The following is a 13,285-nucleotide window of genomic DNA, read 5'->3' as shown; positions in this document are numbered from 1 at the left end:
TTTTTCAATTCCCAAACTATTTTTGAAATTAGAACTCCAAGCCAGATTTTAATGAAATCCAGGCGACTGAAGTCATATCACACCCTAGGCTTTGTGGCTCAGGTCACGTTGTTTGCTACTTCAAAGAAACTAGGAGTCTGGGAGATTTTCTATTTTTTTATTGTTATTTTAATTTCCTCAGACACTCAATATAAATGTGCCCATGAATTGTTTTCATTTAGACATTTCAAGTACTAAACGGAGTAACAGAGACTATGTTTTGGTGGTGTGAACAGAATTTTTGGTCTATACTTCAGATTTAAAGGGATAGTTTACCCACCCTCCTGTCCTTGCCAACCTATAAGGTTTTCCTTCTTCAAGAATATTCTTTTTTTGTTCCACAGAAGAATGTAAGTCATACATGTTTGGAATGACATGAAGGTTAAAAAAGTTTCAATTTTAAGCAATCTATCTCTTTAAGAAGCTGATGCAAAGCAAAACCACAGCCTTCTCACCTCCATTCCTTTCTTCACTGATTCTTTTAATAGCAAATTTACATTCATATCACTAAAGCGTTTATGCAAATATCATGATAACAACAAACAAAGTCATCCAGTTTTAAGGCCAGCCATTTCTAAAGCCCTTGCCCCCTTCACACACTTATTATGGACCACACGGCTGGGAATAATTGGAGCCATGGAAGCAACAGCCAGATAAGTTTTGAGTGAACAAGGGCAGGGAGTCACGCTACGGGGATGCAAGTGTGCCAACAACCTGCCATGTTTTTTTACTTTCTCTAACCGTGGAAAAGACCAAGTTTGTTTTTACATCCGTTCTCACACGTGTCTCTCTTCTTCCATGTCAAGCTTACATATCTGGGGCTGCGTTTACGCTCCGCCGCACTCCAAAGCATCTGTGCCATTCCACTGCTTGTTATATTGATTCGTTCTGAGCACAATGAGTATTTCAAGGCTATGACTGTACTATGACAAAGCTGGGGATTTGCAATACAGAAATGTTTTGTTGACATGCAATTAAACAATACACGCATACTAACAGGATGAAGTTAATACAGAGGAAAATCTGATGGGCCTTGCTTACAGACTGCCCTCCAAGATAACAGTTTTTAGATCGGCGGGACAGCTAACGGGAAGACAGTGTGGGACGTTTTGCGGCGCTCTATCAGCGTAGCCATGGCTTCCCCTAAATCCAAGTGGTTCAGGTATCCAGGGGCCATTCGGTCTGGGGCCGCCACACCCGTATTGATTTTCACCTGTTGGAGGATATGTTAAAGATGAAAGGCATCATAGAGGAACAAATACGAGGAAATACTTTCATGACATTTAATTAAGCACGTCTTAAGCGAGTGTGCATGTCATGGTCGGAATATAACCCCATGAGCTTGTCGTTGTGTTGAGGAGAGTTTGCTGAGACACACCTGGTTGAGTTTGCATGGCACGTCTGGATACTCCTCACGCAGAACCTGACAGAACGCCAGAGCGCTGGCTGCCCCCACGGTCAGGAACCCTGTGCCCGGCATGAGCAACTTCTCTCCAGCACCTCCTGGATAAGCAGGGGGAGTCATTCACTTTTTTTTGCCACATCTGCCTGCTTAATGGTCAATGGATTGAGAAAATTCACTGACCATTAAATTCTATTTAGATTTTTTTATGTTTTTTCATCTTATAGAAATCTCTCTCTGAAAATATGTGTATATCCGTATGTATATGTGAACCTGGAGCACAAAAGTCTAACGTCGCTGGGATATTTTGTAGCAATAGCCAACAATACACTGTCGGTCGAAATCAGCGTTTTTTCGTTTATGCCAAAAATCATAAGAATATTAAGCAAAGATCATGTTCCATGAAGATAATTTTTTGATTAGTAATATGCAATGCTTTTTTTACTTTTCTGGTCAACTTTTAAGGCTATTTCTTTTTTTTTTTTTTGCACCCTCAGATTCCAGGATTTTCAAATAGTTGTATCTCAACCAAATATTGTCCTATCCTAACAAACCATGCATCAATGGAAGGTTTATTTATTTAGATGTCATATGATAAATGACAATTGACCCTTATGAATGGTGTTGTGGTCCAGGGTCACATGAATGTTCCATTTTCTTCTATTTATTTCCACTGGTCTTGACCAGACAAAACCAGACGTTTCTACTAAATAAAAAATGTCAATTGGAAAGGTTCCACCATGGAGGATAAATGTTCTTCAGGTTGCAAATGTTTTTACTCTTTCTGTCTTTCATTTTTATTTTATTTATTTTAATTATTATTATTTTATTTTTATTTTTTTGCAGCGATGGCAAACAGCTCTCAAAAGAACTGTAGTGTAAAGATCATTTTAATAACCTGACTTAATTTTTTCCTAACGAACCTGTTGTGCAATAAAAGGAGTACCATGAATGCTAAATGTTCTTCATGGAACCATAAAGAACCTTTAATTTGAAAAATATATGCATTGTTGCCGTTCCTAAAAATGTAAACACCTATCTGACCATTGATTTTGTTTTATTGATTTGTGTCTTGAATTTGCTGAGCGATGAATGTGAACTCAATTAGATTTTTTAATGGTCATTTATATACACACACAATTATTTTCCACATATTACTACATAATTTTAACCAAATTTATGTTTTGGATGGCAAAGAATGATGTACCTGTGATGAACGTGTAGGTGCAGTTAGGATCATCTCTCACCAGGGGAAAGAACGCTTTCCAAGACACAAAGGTGCTGAAAAGCAGAGTCTCAATAACCTGTTTATCAAAAACAAAGAGTTTTGAGCAATCAAGTGATGAGGGATCATTTGGAGAAGCAGACCCAAGGATGAAAGCTGCATTATAACTCAAAATGGGGATGGCGAAATGTTGTGTGTCATATAAGCAAGTGTAAAGAATCGCTGAAAGGGATCAATACTGAGTTTACTATTGTAGTGGGGTTGCAAGGGTATAAGCTGCTCTCTCACCCAGTGCAGTTCTTTGAGGGGTTGGGTGTGAGGTGGACCTCCCTGCCACCAGCTGAAGCCCAGAGAGGACACCACATCTGTGATCTTACCCACAGACTTGAGCAAGGCCTGTTTCACCTCCTCTACTCCTTCTTCTGAGCCTGAGAGATTAGCAGAGTATTTCATCAGTCACAGTCAATCCAAAATCAATGAGACCTAGAGTTGCAAAGATAAAAAAATAAAAACATGCAAAAAATACTAACCAACGTTCCCCACTAAAGTGGTCAGGTTACTTTTTGTGCTAGGTGAAACAAAGTCCTTGAGTTTTTCCAACTTGCTGCTGTCTCTGGAGATCACTGCAACCTTGAAACCTAAATGAGTGTTTGCATAGTTACCACACATGCAATGCAGAACTTTCAAAAATACATTTATGCAAAGAATTTTATTTTTTCAGTTTTTAAGTTAAAGAAAGAAATAGTTCAATCAGTTTAGAATCAAATTACTGAATCAAATTTGAGATCTGAATTTAAACTCAAAACATCTAATAGTGGTGGATATATAGTTTTCCTAATCATAACTGCACTGAAATACAATACTTATAAATACAATTTTAAGGAATATGTTTTGAAAAAATCAGAGCTGGCCAGTTGAGGGCGTTTTCTTATTTGCTTATTATTAATAATAATAATAATAATAATAATAAATAGTTACTGTTGCTATAATTATTATAAATAATATTTCTGATTTTTTAAAAATAAAAATAAATGCTTACTATTATATATATTTAGTGTAAATACTTAATATGCTCTTACCTCTGTCCAGGAGAGCTTTCACTATCCCGGAGCCGACAGTTCCAGCTCCACCGAGCGCTAAAACCACCCTGTCCCCGTTTGACATCGCGCACACAACCGCTGCAGCAGTACACACGTCTGAGATTGATTATGCTTTATGGGCTTCATGTCTCATGCTGCTCAAGATCTTTAAATCAAACCGCAGCAGGAACGCCACGCCCCTTTCATAATTACACGCCCACCTAATTATGCATTCCTTTATTCTTTATCACAAATAAATTACAGTTCCAAATAAATAATTTTACAGGACAATTATAAATGTTGAACTGAAAAAAAATCCTTATAATGTTATTAATAACAGTAATATCATATTTCCAGTAGAAATGGTTCTAATAATTAAGTTTGATATCAGGGTCAGAACCGTTTTTATACAGTCTATGGTCAGAACTGATGTGACCAACAGTGTCTATCATATATTACAGCGCCCTCTTGTGAACAGTAACTGTCACACACACTAAATTGTTGTAATCATTGCAAAGTGCACATTGAGAATTGTATAAACTTTCGAGCAAATTTGTATAAATTATTTTATTCACAAAATGAGAGGAATCTCTGTTTATTAAACTTGGGATAAGAAATAGTGATCTCAAGATTGATATGGAATACGTTTAATATATATAAATATATATATTTGTTACCGATTTTATTTCATAATTTTTTACTTTATTTATTTTTTATAAATCTTATATTTACTTAATTAATTTTTTATGTATTTGTTAGTTGATACAAATTTGACGACATTGCAGCCCTAAAAACAATTCACGTGAGGCGAACACGGAAGTGATGTCAAAAAAAGTTTCTTCACTAGGAAACAACGACGTTCTTCAAAGCAGTGTTTTGTGTGTGTTTGTTGGGCGTTGAACGTTGATCAGGTAACACATTTAGTTTATTTAATTCGTACTGTCTAAAGTGAACGGCGTTAGTGTGTCGAGAGCTTTGTTGTTTTAATTTGAACGAGTTTAGTTTTAGAAAAATATAGGGTGGCGGTGGTTTTGTTGGCCACAGATACACAGTGTTTAAAAATGTAGCGTAGTTTATGTTATTTATTGTCCAACAATGTGATATACATTAAATATTCATTTAAAAATCTATATTTTATAACTACAGAATTCTTTAAAACGGTGGTTGTAGATAATCTGACGAAACTGTAATTTCGATCTTGGAAAGTGATCTTGGATCACTTTCACTTTGTTGTTTTATAAGTAGCATTAGAGATGGTTTTTAATAGTCTAAGTTTCCACTTATATATTCAATTACTAGTCATGTTGAACGCAATTTATATATATATATATATATATTATATATATATATATATATATATATATATATATATCATCTCTAGATGACATTTCATATAGTAGTTTTTAGTTCTCTTTACCCGACTGTGCACGTTAATAAAGTAATGCAAAATAGAAACGTGATTGTTTGTTTAGATCTCTTGTGATTATTGGCATGTTTAATGATTATAAGTTGGTTGTCAGTAAATAAACGTACAATATTGTTTCTTCTAAGGATGAATTCTGCTCATAAAAAGACAGCGGATGGTCTCATCAATAGGTACCAGACTAACTTGGAGAGAAGAATTGAGAAGGGGATCAAAGTTTGGTATGCAAGGATGAGGATTTTTGTAAGGAAGTTGAGATGCTGCTTCACAATGGCAATGCCCAGAAGATGCACAATCTACATGGATTAGATTCACTGGCAAGTGAATGGAAAAGTCTCTCCATACATTTCTCTCTAAAACTGGCCAAATGAGGCTTGAGAAACTTTCCAAGGCGTTTGAAGTGTTGGAGCTCGCGGCATTAAATCTCTACGCCTACCCCTGGAGAAGAGAGTATAGAGTGGTAAAGGTATGTATGTGGAAATACTGGTGCCCCACCTTCAGATTTTCTATTAGTTTCAATGACATTTTGTTAGTTTTCACTACCTTAAATAGTCTCTTTCTCCTCACCAGATGTTCTCAGGTATGTTCACCCATTTTGATCAAACCTGCACTGACACTTCAGCAGGCTAAAGAGCTGTTTGTTTGCTTGGATACCAAGCTTCAAGTCCTAATGAAGAAGAAGAGCTGGTGCTGAACTCCAAACTAGTTCCTGCTGATGTTTACTCAGTCTTGCATGTGGTTTCTTCATTGCTCGGATGGAATGCCAGCTGCTACTTTCGGCCTTGGGCTCTGTGGACAGAGATGTGGAGTGGGTTCTACGGCTAGTCAAGGAGAGGCAGGCAGGCCACAGTCTTCAGATAGCATTAGAGAACACCAAGAGAAAGTCAAATGCTATTAGTATTTCAGACACCATCCTGACTGGTGGCATAGACGCTGAGCTGGATCTGTACACAGAGCAGGCAGATGCTTCTCACTTGATGTCCATTTCTGATTTGCCACCTGACTCTTCCTTATATGCAACCAAAAAAGAAGCCTTTAAGCAAGACTTTACAGAGAGAGCCCTCACAGTCAAACATGGGATAATGAGGATTCAAAGCAGGGAAACTCACTCATCAGTCCAGGTTTACTGGAAAGATTTGCTGAAGATCAACTTGAAGGTGATGCCGAGAGACAAGCAGCAGCAAAACTGTTGTGTGAGTGTATCACTCCAGATCATTATATATTACGAGTGTGAAAATTGCAAAGACATGCACAGTTCACAGTGTTCTCATTACAGAGAGTGCCAAAATTAAAGGACATACTTTAGCACTATGCTCAGACAAAGTTGAAGAGCTTTATTCAACACAAGACCAGATTAGATTAGCAAAGGAAAAATCAAAAGATTCCCTGAAAAAACATTTTTGTATGGATGGTTCTACTTCTGATTCATTTTTGGTGTGCTATGAGTGCCAGCTGATCCATGACCACAACTGTAATATTATTCAAAAGTGCAATTTAACACAACACAACGTGCAACCAACAGGAAAAATACAACCCCCTCAAGGAGAAAAGCGAATAGCCAAAAGAGGCACAAAAGTATTTCTGCTGCACATCATCAGCAGTTCTCCCAGGAAGTGGGTGATTTAGAAAGTCTAATACTGTATCACGATTATTGCTGGAAGGGTGAACAAACTTTGCCTGAAACTGTATGCCTCACTTGTAAAGTCTTTCATTTCTCTGGGTGTCCTGGTGGAGTACACTGCTCTCAAAAACACAACATTCAAATGTTAAAAATTCTGTGTCTCTTGTTGGGACCATAGCAACTTGCAGGTATGCAGGTATTGTGGTGATGTGTATTGCAATCTGTGTTGCTATAAATATACCATGATGTGTAAGTGTGGAAAGTCTTTCTTCAGACCTTCCTCTGTTTAAAAACAACTGTCAGCGTTGACCATGTCTGGTTGAAGACACTGTTTTTAATCTCCAAATTAAGCCTGTTATTATTTTGCTAGTTGCACAACAAGTCTGAAATACTTGGAAATAGAAACATGACAATCTATTACACTTTTGCTTTTTGAAATCAGCAATGTCTTTATATGGTATTAAGAGACAAATATTACAAGAAAGTAACAAAGTTCACTGTAGACTTGACTATCTCTTTCTAATCTATATGTCATACAGTAACATGGCTTGTAACTTTTATTGGTGAGCTTGTGTGATGGCCACTCCAATATTTGATGGGTTCAGACAGTTATTGGTATTAATGTGTTTTGGAAAATTATGGCTTTCTGTCTTAGCAACAACTCAAACCAATAACTGTGGTTTAGAGTGATATACTGCCATATAATCAATAAATAAAATGTACATGTCTGGTATTATGATTGTTTAATGGAATTCATGCTTGTTTATTTCAAATTAAATTCTAAATATTACTATTACACATATGTACTCTCATATTTATATGTCCTTTTAAACTGCCTAAAATGTCCAGGTTTTGGCTTTCTTCTTTAACCGATGTGTTCTCTATAGTACATATGTACATGTATTTGCATTGCTTTGACTGTACTCTGTAGATCCCACCTTCTTGCGTGCCATGATTGGTCGATTATGTACAATGCCTGCACACAAATGGTTGAAATACTTTCATTCATTATCATCAGAAAGTATGAAAACTATAGGAAAACAAAACTTAAACCTGAACAGTTTAAACAATTTTGAAACAGTTTAGAAATAAAAGGACATAAAAGGTCACCCTATATTACAAAAAAATGTCATACTATTACAGATGTTGTTGTGGTTATTTCCAAATGCTATCTGCATAGCCAAAGTCTAATCTAGTTTGCTTTTAAATGCTCAATGAGAAAAATAATTTCTTGGTTTGACTGTCACATGTGATTAAATGTTTGTTTTTGATAACACAGGAGTGACAAGAACATCTATTTTCTCTGAATCCAAAAGGTTAGGTTGCAATGAAGTTCCCAAAGCTTTATTCATTATACTCTTCCCATTTTACATTGATGAAGGTTTTACTGTCCATGCGATCGATATATAACACTCCACTAAGGTGATCCATTTCATGCTGCAGTATTCTGGCTGGCCATCCACTCGCTTGCCAGCTGACAGGCTCTGCTTTCTCATTAAGACCTTTCCAAAGAAGAAAAACATCTGTTTTGATTTGATACTTTCAGAGAATAATACATGTTTTTTAGATGGCATTTTATTTCACTTTTACCTGAGACTTCCACAGACACGTAGCGTGGAACAGATGCTGAAAACCCACAGATGCTTTCACAGGCCTCTTGGAAGATGACGGTGCGTCCATCTAGTACACGTAACTGTGGGTTTACAAAAATCATAAGAGGCACTGCCACCAGACCCCGAGCTTCAACAGAAGCGATTGAGCTATCCTCCAGCATTTTCTTTGGATACTCCAAGGCTAGTATTTGTAGAGGAACACCAATCTGGGGTGCGCTCAGGCCGACACACTCAAGCTTCCTCATCACCTTGACTAGGGTCTTTATGACTTTCTGCACTTCTGGGCTCTGAATGGCTCCGGGTTCCACCACCGCAGCCTGTGAACGTAAACAGGATCTCCAACCTGACACACATGATCATATGGAGGAGCTGGTGCACCTTTGACTTTCCTTTTCATGTACTGTAAGTATGAGCGCATCTTGATGTTGGTAGAATGAGCACGTGGAGAAGTGGTACATGTCAATGGTGACCAGGGCAAAAGAATCCTAACTGGTTTTGGAAAGAACATGATTTGTCTGACTTTTAAAGACACAGTGTGAAAATGTCCTGCAGTGCCTCAACATGACTGACCGAAAAGCTTCTCTCGTCACCTGGGGGAAAAAATTTAACCAAATACAAATAATTAATAATGCAATGAACATGCATTTGGCAACTATTGAATAAGTTTGACTTATCAAACTGAATCCACACTTAAATTTACAAATATATAAATAAGCATTAATGCATTTTTTTAAAAGCAGCTATATTAAATAGGAGTTAAATAAATGATCAAATGTTATCTCTAAGTTATATTTATTGATATTAAAATTTTTCCAATGACATGACCAAACTATGATTTTAACAAACAAAAAAAAGGATTCAGTCACTTTTATGAGCAAGTGTCAGTACTCACCAGCACTCTAATTTCCTTATGTTAATAAATAATTCGAATTTCACATGGAAATATATTTAAGCAGTTAGAAGCATTTCAATGTGAGGATCATAAGGTGAAGACAGACCATTCCGGAAAACGTTGCTGACACCGAGGACGGTTTGTCTTTTCTTCAAAATAAAAGTAACCGGGTGAAAATAAATAGTTAGAATTATTTATTTATAATGGGTTATTTTAAAGCAGCTGAGATGAGACATTTTTGAAAAGTTTCAAACTGAAACAACACTGACAAGAAAAGAAAAATTATTTATTTATGTTACATTTTTCCTTAACGTTTACAACTTCCTGTCACATGATATAGTCAGCTGTTTACACGACCCTCCTCCGGTCATATAAAGGCATTAATCAGCGATCTACGTTTTTGATCAAACAAATATTGCCATTAACAGAACCTTTTATGGTTACTATATGAAAATATTTTTTTCCTCGTAAGTAATTAACTTACCTGTTTTTATACAGTCTATTGTAATTACTCATGGCAGGAGAATAACGTTGTCTTATACAATTTTATGCTGACAGTTATTTTTAGTCTGAGTTTGGATAAGGAAATTTATTTTCTCTTAAAATTTGGATTTGTTATTCATAAATGAAAGTGAAATTAATTAGGAGGCAATCACGTGTTTGTATCGTTGTAGTAGGAGGACAGATATCCAGAGTACGTACTACATCCGTGATTCGATGAACATGGCGCTGGGCAAACAGGCCATCGGTGGACTTTAAACAAGAGGAAATTTCGGGATAACTTCGACATCGTAGCATGCACGTGTGAAATGATCTCAATCTCGATATACTGGACCACTTGTTCTGCTTCATTGATGACTACGAGGCGACAGATTGAGTGCAACACATCCAATTGCATTCATAAACATTTCTATAGGACTTCAAACCCCTGAGCATTCAGTGTTTGGATATTTAAACAAAAAAGCATTGTTTTATTGTGGATGGCATCCTTGCACGACCAAATGGCTGCAACTGGAAAAGTCAAACCGAGTAAAGATCTGTCCCAAGGCGTTGAGAGGTTAAAAGAGGAGCACAAAAAGGTCAGGAGTAAAGTTTATTTCATTTAACGTTAAGTTACCACCAGTGCATTCCTGCAGATATCACAGTTTAATGTCCATGCACGTGATCAATCTTCAGCATTTATGCATTTGTCGTATGTTTATGTTGGTTTTGCAGGAACGCGTTTCCTTCTCTGGAAAGTTCTGTGTGTGTCACGTGTTGCTGTTTTCTAGATTGTTACAAACTGTTATTTTGCATTAGTGTATGTGTTTCTTATACTTTGTAATTAAATGCACGTGCATATTTATAAGCAATGTATCTCAGTGGTTATAACAGTAAATTATTAATGTATAGTAGCTACAAAACAACCTTTGTTCCAGCACGTTTTCCACGCTGCAAAAGCTTATAGTACTGTTGTAACAGTAACGTTAGGTAGTTTACATGCTGTGAAATGACTCCATGTGAAGGTAAGGGTTAACTGACCTATTTATGTTTGCATGGTATTTTGAGTGACATTAGTAGGTGAAAGGCAAACAAACAGCGTCTTTTACCTGTGTGTTGACATTGGAGGATAAACCTCAGCTAGCCACATATGAAAGCTACATTTGTGCTGCTACATTTAAAATCAACAAGACTGAAAGATTTTTATTTAGAAGATCTGGAAAGTTCTGTGTTGCACTGCCCTCAGCAACACGTCTTTTAGGTAGAGAGAGAAAAAGAAAAGAAAAAACATAATGCATGTCTGCTCATGCTTTCAGACATGCCTTCTATTGTTGTATTGGTGGGTGAATCTCTTAAAGGACATATCCTGTTGGACCTCAATAAGAAAGAAATTCTCTTTCTGTATTTAGATATCTTGTATGTTTTAGTAGATCATTAAAAAAAAAATTGACATACAAGTACATTAACCTTTAAATGTTGGTTGTCATAATGCCGAAAACGATATCCTTCTTATTGCTGTAAATAAATAAAAAATCATTTTTAATGATGGTTGAGAGAGTGAGAGAGATCAAAGTGAGTTCCAATAATAATATAAAAAAAACTCTAGGGTATGCAATGTATAATGTAAAATATATGGCAAATAATGCTAATGTACTTAAAAAGAGTTTAATTTTGTGCAATGGGACTTATTAGCTTAGTCTACAGACTCTTATTGACATAGACATTGCCATAAACATGCATTACAGGGTACCTTGTCCTCAATATCTCATTCATTCTCTCTATAATGTCCAATTCACATTACTAGAATAATGCAGATAGTTTAGCAGTGATTGTCACTGGTTGTCTGTGGCATTTTGGGAATCTCAGCTGTTATGAAATGACAAATTGTGTCTGTTTCCACAACAGGTGGTGAAAGATTGCAGAAGTCAAATTGAGCACTGGTGGGTGTCCTCGTGCAATTTAACATGTCTCGTTTCAGACATGCATTACGTTATTATCAATGTATCATTTCAGTGTTTCTCAGGCTGGGACTATTCATTGAGGCATGTAAGCTAGTCATTTGTTATACATTGGTTCCTGAAGGTTTACATGTGGAATGGAAATGCTATTTATATTGTGAATCACTGTATAAATGTTGATGGTTATGAAAGATTCCATAGGCTTTTGTTATATTCCTTTTTCTATTTAAAAAGATTGTCAGTAGGTGGAACAAAAATAGCACTTGTATATCAACAAACCAACAATTTCCTTTTAAGCGATTCATTTTTCTCTCTGACTGTCAGGAAAAAAGTGGAAAATGACTATGAATCTCTTCAAGACCGCCTCAGGACTTTGCCTGACAAGTTGTCTTATGATATTATGGTATGGTGGCACTTTTCAATTAAAGACGCACCCAAATTAATCTTCACACAAACATTTTTTATGCCTGAGCAACAAAATATTAAATTATCATCAGCGTATTATTCACACCGTTTTAGCTTGTTTTAAGACCTGTTTACATCAAGGATGATAGGTATAACTATAAAGTTTTAATAATCATTGTTATTCTACGAGAATAGGAAAGTTCACACACGACTATTATGATAGTGACATAAAGAAGCAATATAGTTGGAATCACTTTGAGCAATTGTTTCTAGCTGATGTACAACAAAAACATTAACAGCCAATCAGAGCTTGAGCATTTAAAGTGACAGGCAGCATAATTTCAGTGTGCGCTTTAATGCATGTGGCAATTGATTTGGTGCTATTATAGTTATCATTCTTGGTGTGAGCAGGCCTTTATTTGTCAGATTTGAAAATGAAGAAAGTAATGTCACTGTGTCACTGTTACTTTAAGCCCTGATTGTTTCAATGTTTTTTTTTAACATGATAGGTACCATTTGGACCCTTGGCTTTCATGCCGGGAAAGCTAGTTCACACTAATGAGTTAACGGTGCTCCTCGGGATAACTGGTTTGCAAAGTGTTCTGCCAAACAAGCTGATGCTCTTGTGGAACACAGAAAGAAACGTGAGCTCATTTTTATTCTAATAAGATTTTCCACTGACCAATTTTGAATAATCCATACAGCTTGACCTGATGTGTTATTTTTCCAGATGTCAACAATACACTAGATGACTTACAGAAAGTGATGAAGAACTTTCAGAACAGAGCCGACTTTACAGATGATCTTGAAAAATTGACTGGTGTAAGTGTCCTAACCATGTGTGACCTCATATTGAGGTTTTCTCCTCTGGAAGAAACAATCAAGTCTACCATTTTTTTTTTTTTTTTAAATAACAGGATACTGGAGATTTTGCAGACATTAGAGAAGAAGTTATAAATGAGGAAGTAGTCACCAAAGGTAATTCTAGTTTTCATGTTAACTTCTGTGTTTAGGGTTGTTTTATCTTCTGTTGATCATTTACCCCCCTATTGTGCTTTTACAGGAAAACATCGTCTGGCCCACAAACCCAACTCTAAACCTAAACAGGAGTATTTGTTGAAGCTGGAGGAGGAAAGGAGAAGAATGAA

General features: G+C 36.3%; 2 protein-coding genes, 1 long non-coding RNA gene and 2 pseudogenes across 3 annotated transcripts; 3 read left to right on the top strand and 2 right to left on the bottom strand.

The window, feature by feature from the left end:
- Nucleotides 1-499: 499 nt before the first annotated feature.
- LOC113068824 (uncharacterized) lies at nt 500-3,900 on the bottom strand. The gene is made up of 6 exons (XM_026241680.1): nt 3,746-3,900; nt 3,197-3,304; nt 2,955-3,094; nt 2,649-2,745; nt 1,418-1,542; nt 500-1,252 (listed from the first exon to the last, which is right to left on the bottom strand). The coding sequence occupies exons 1-6, from the start codon at nt 3,828-3,830 to the stop codon at nt 1,106-1,108; spliced, it is 702 nt and encodes a 233-aa protein (XP_026097465.1). The 5' UTR covers nt 3,831-3,900; the 3' UTR covers nt 500-1,105.
- Nucleotides 3,901-5,297: 1,397 nt separating this feature from the next.
- Nucleotides 5,298-6,967, top strand: LOC113068826 (uncharacterized; annotated as a pseudogene).
- A 1,150-nt stretch (nt 6,968-8,117) lies between these two features.
- LOC113068823 (peptide deformylase, mitochondrial-like) lies at nt 8,118-8,987 on the bottom strand (annotated as a pseudogene).
- A 664-nt stretch (nt 8,988-9,651) lies between these two features.
- Nucleotides 9,652-13,115, top strand: LOC113068821 (unconventional prefoldin RPB5 interactor-like; the record flags this gene model as incomplete). The annotated part of the gene is made up of 7 exons (XM_026241679.1): nt 9,652-9,761; nt 9,969-10,373; nt 11,680-11,714; nt 12,057-12,135; nt 12,647-12,725; nt 12,868-12,959; nt 13,055-13,115. Coding segments are annotated over exons 2-7 (445 nt in total), but the record flags the coding sequence as incomplete, so codon positions are not given.
- On the top strand, nt 12,710-13,285 carry LOC113068822 (uncharacterized). The gene is made up of 4 exons (XR_003279610.1): nt 12,710-12,781; nt 12,868-12,959; nt 13,055-13,115; nt 13,201-13,285. It is a non-coding gene; the product is annotated as an uncharacterized LOC113068822 (long non-coding RNA).

Source organism: Carassius auratus, unplaced genomic scaffold (genome assembly GCF_003368295.1).
Source record: "Carassius auratus strain Wakin unplaced genomic scaffold, ASM336829v1 scaf_tig00000204, whole genome shotgun sequence".
In the NCBI taxonomy this organism is placed as follows: Eukaryota; Metazoa; Chordata; class Actinopteri; order Cypriniformes; family Cyprinidae; genus Carassius; species Carassius auratus.
This window is presented reverse-complemented; position numbering and strand designations above follow the sequence as displayed.

What these genes read in the sequence shown, in the direction of transcription:
- LOC113068824 (XM_026241680.1), bottom strand. Translation starts at nt 3,830, where the DNA reads ATGTCAAACGGGGACAGGGTGGTTTTAGCGCTCGGTGGAGCTGGAACT. An exon ending in GAAAGCTCTCCTGGACAGAG is followed by an intron (nt 3,305 to 3,745) that starts GTAAGAGCATAT and finishes ACACTCATTTAG; the next exon opens with GTTTCAAGGTTGCAGTGATC. An exon ending in CACTTTAGTGGGGAACGTTG is followed by an intron (nt 3,095 to 3,196) that starts GTTAGTATTTTT and finishes CTAATCTCTCAG; the next exon opens with GCTCAGAAGAAGGAGTAGAG.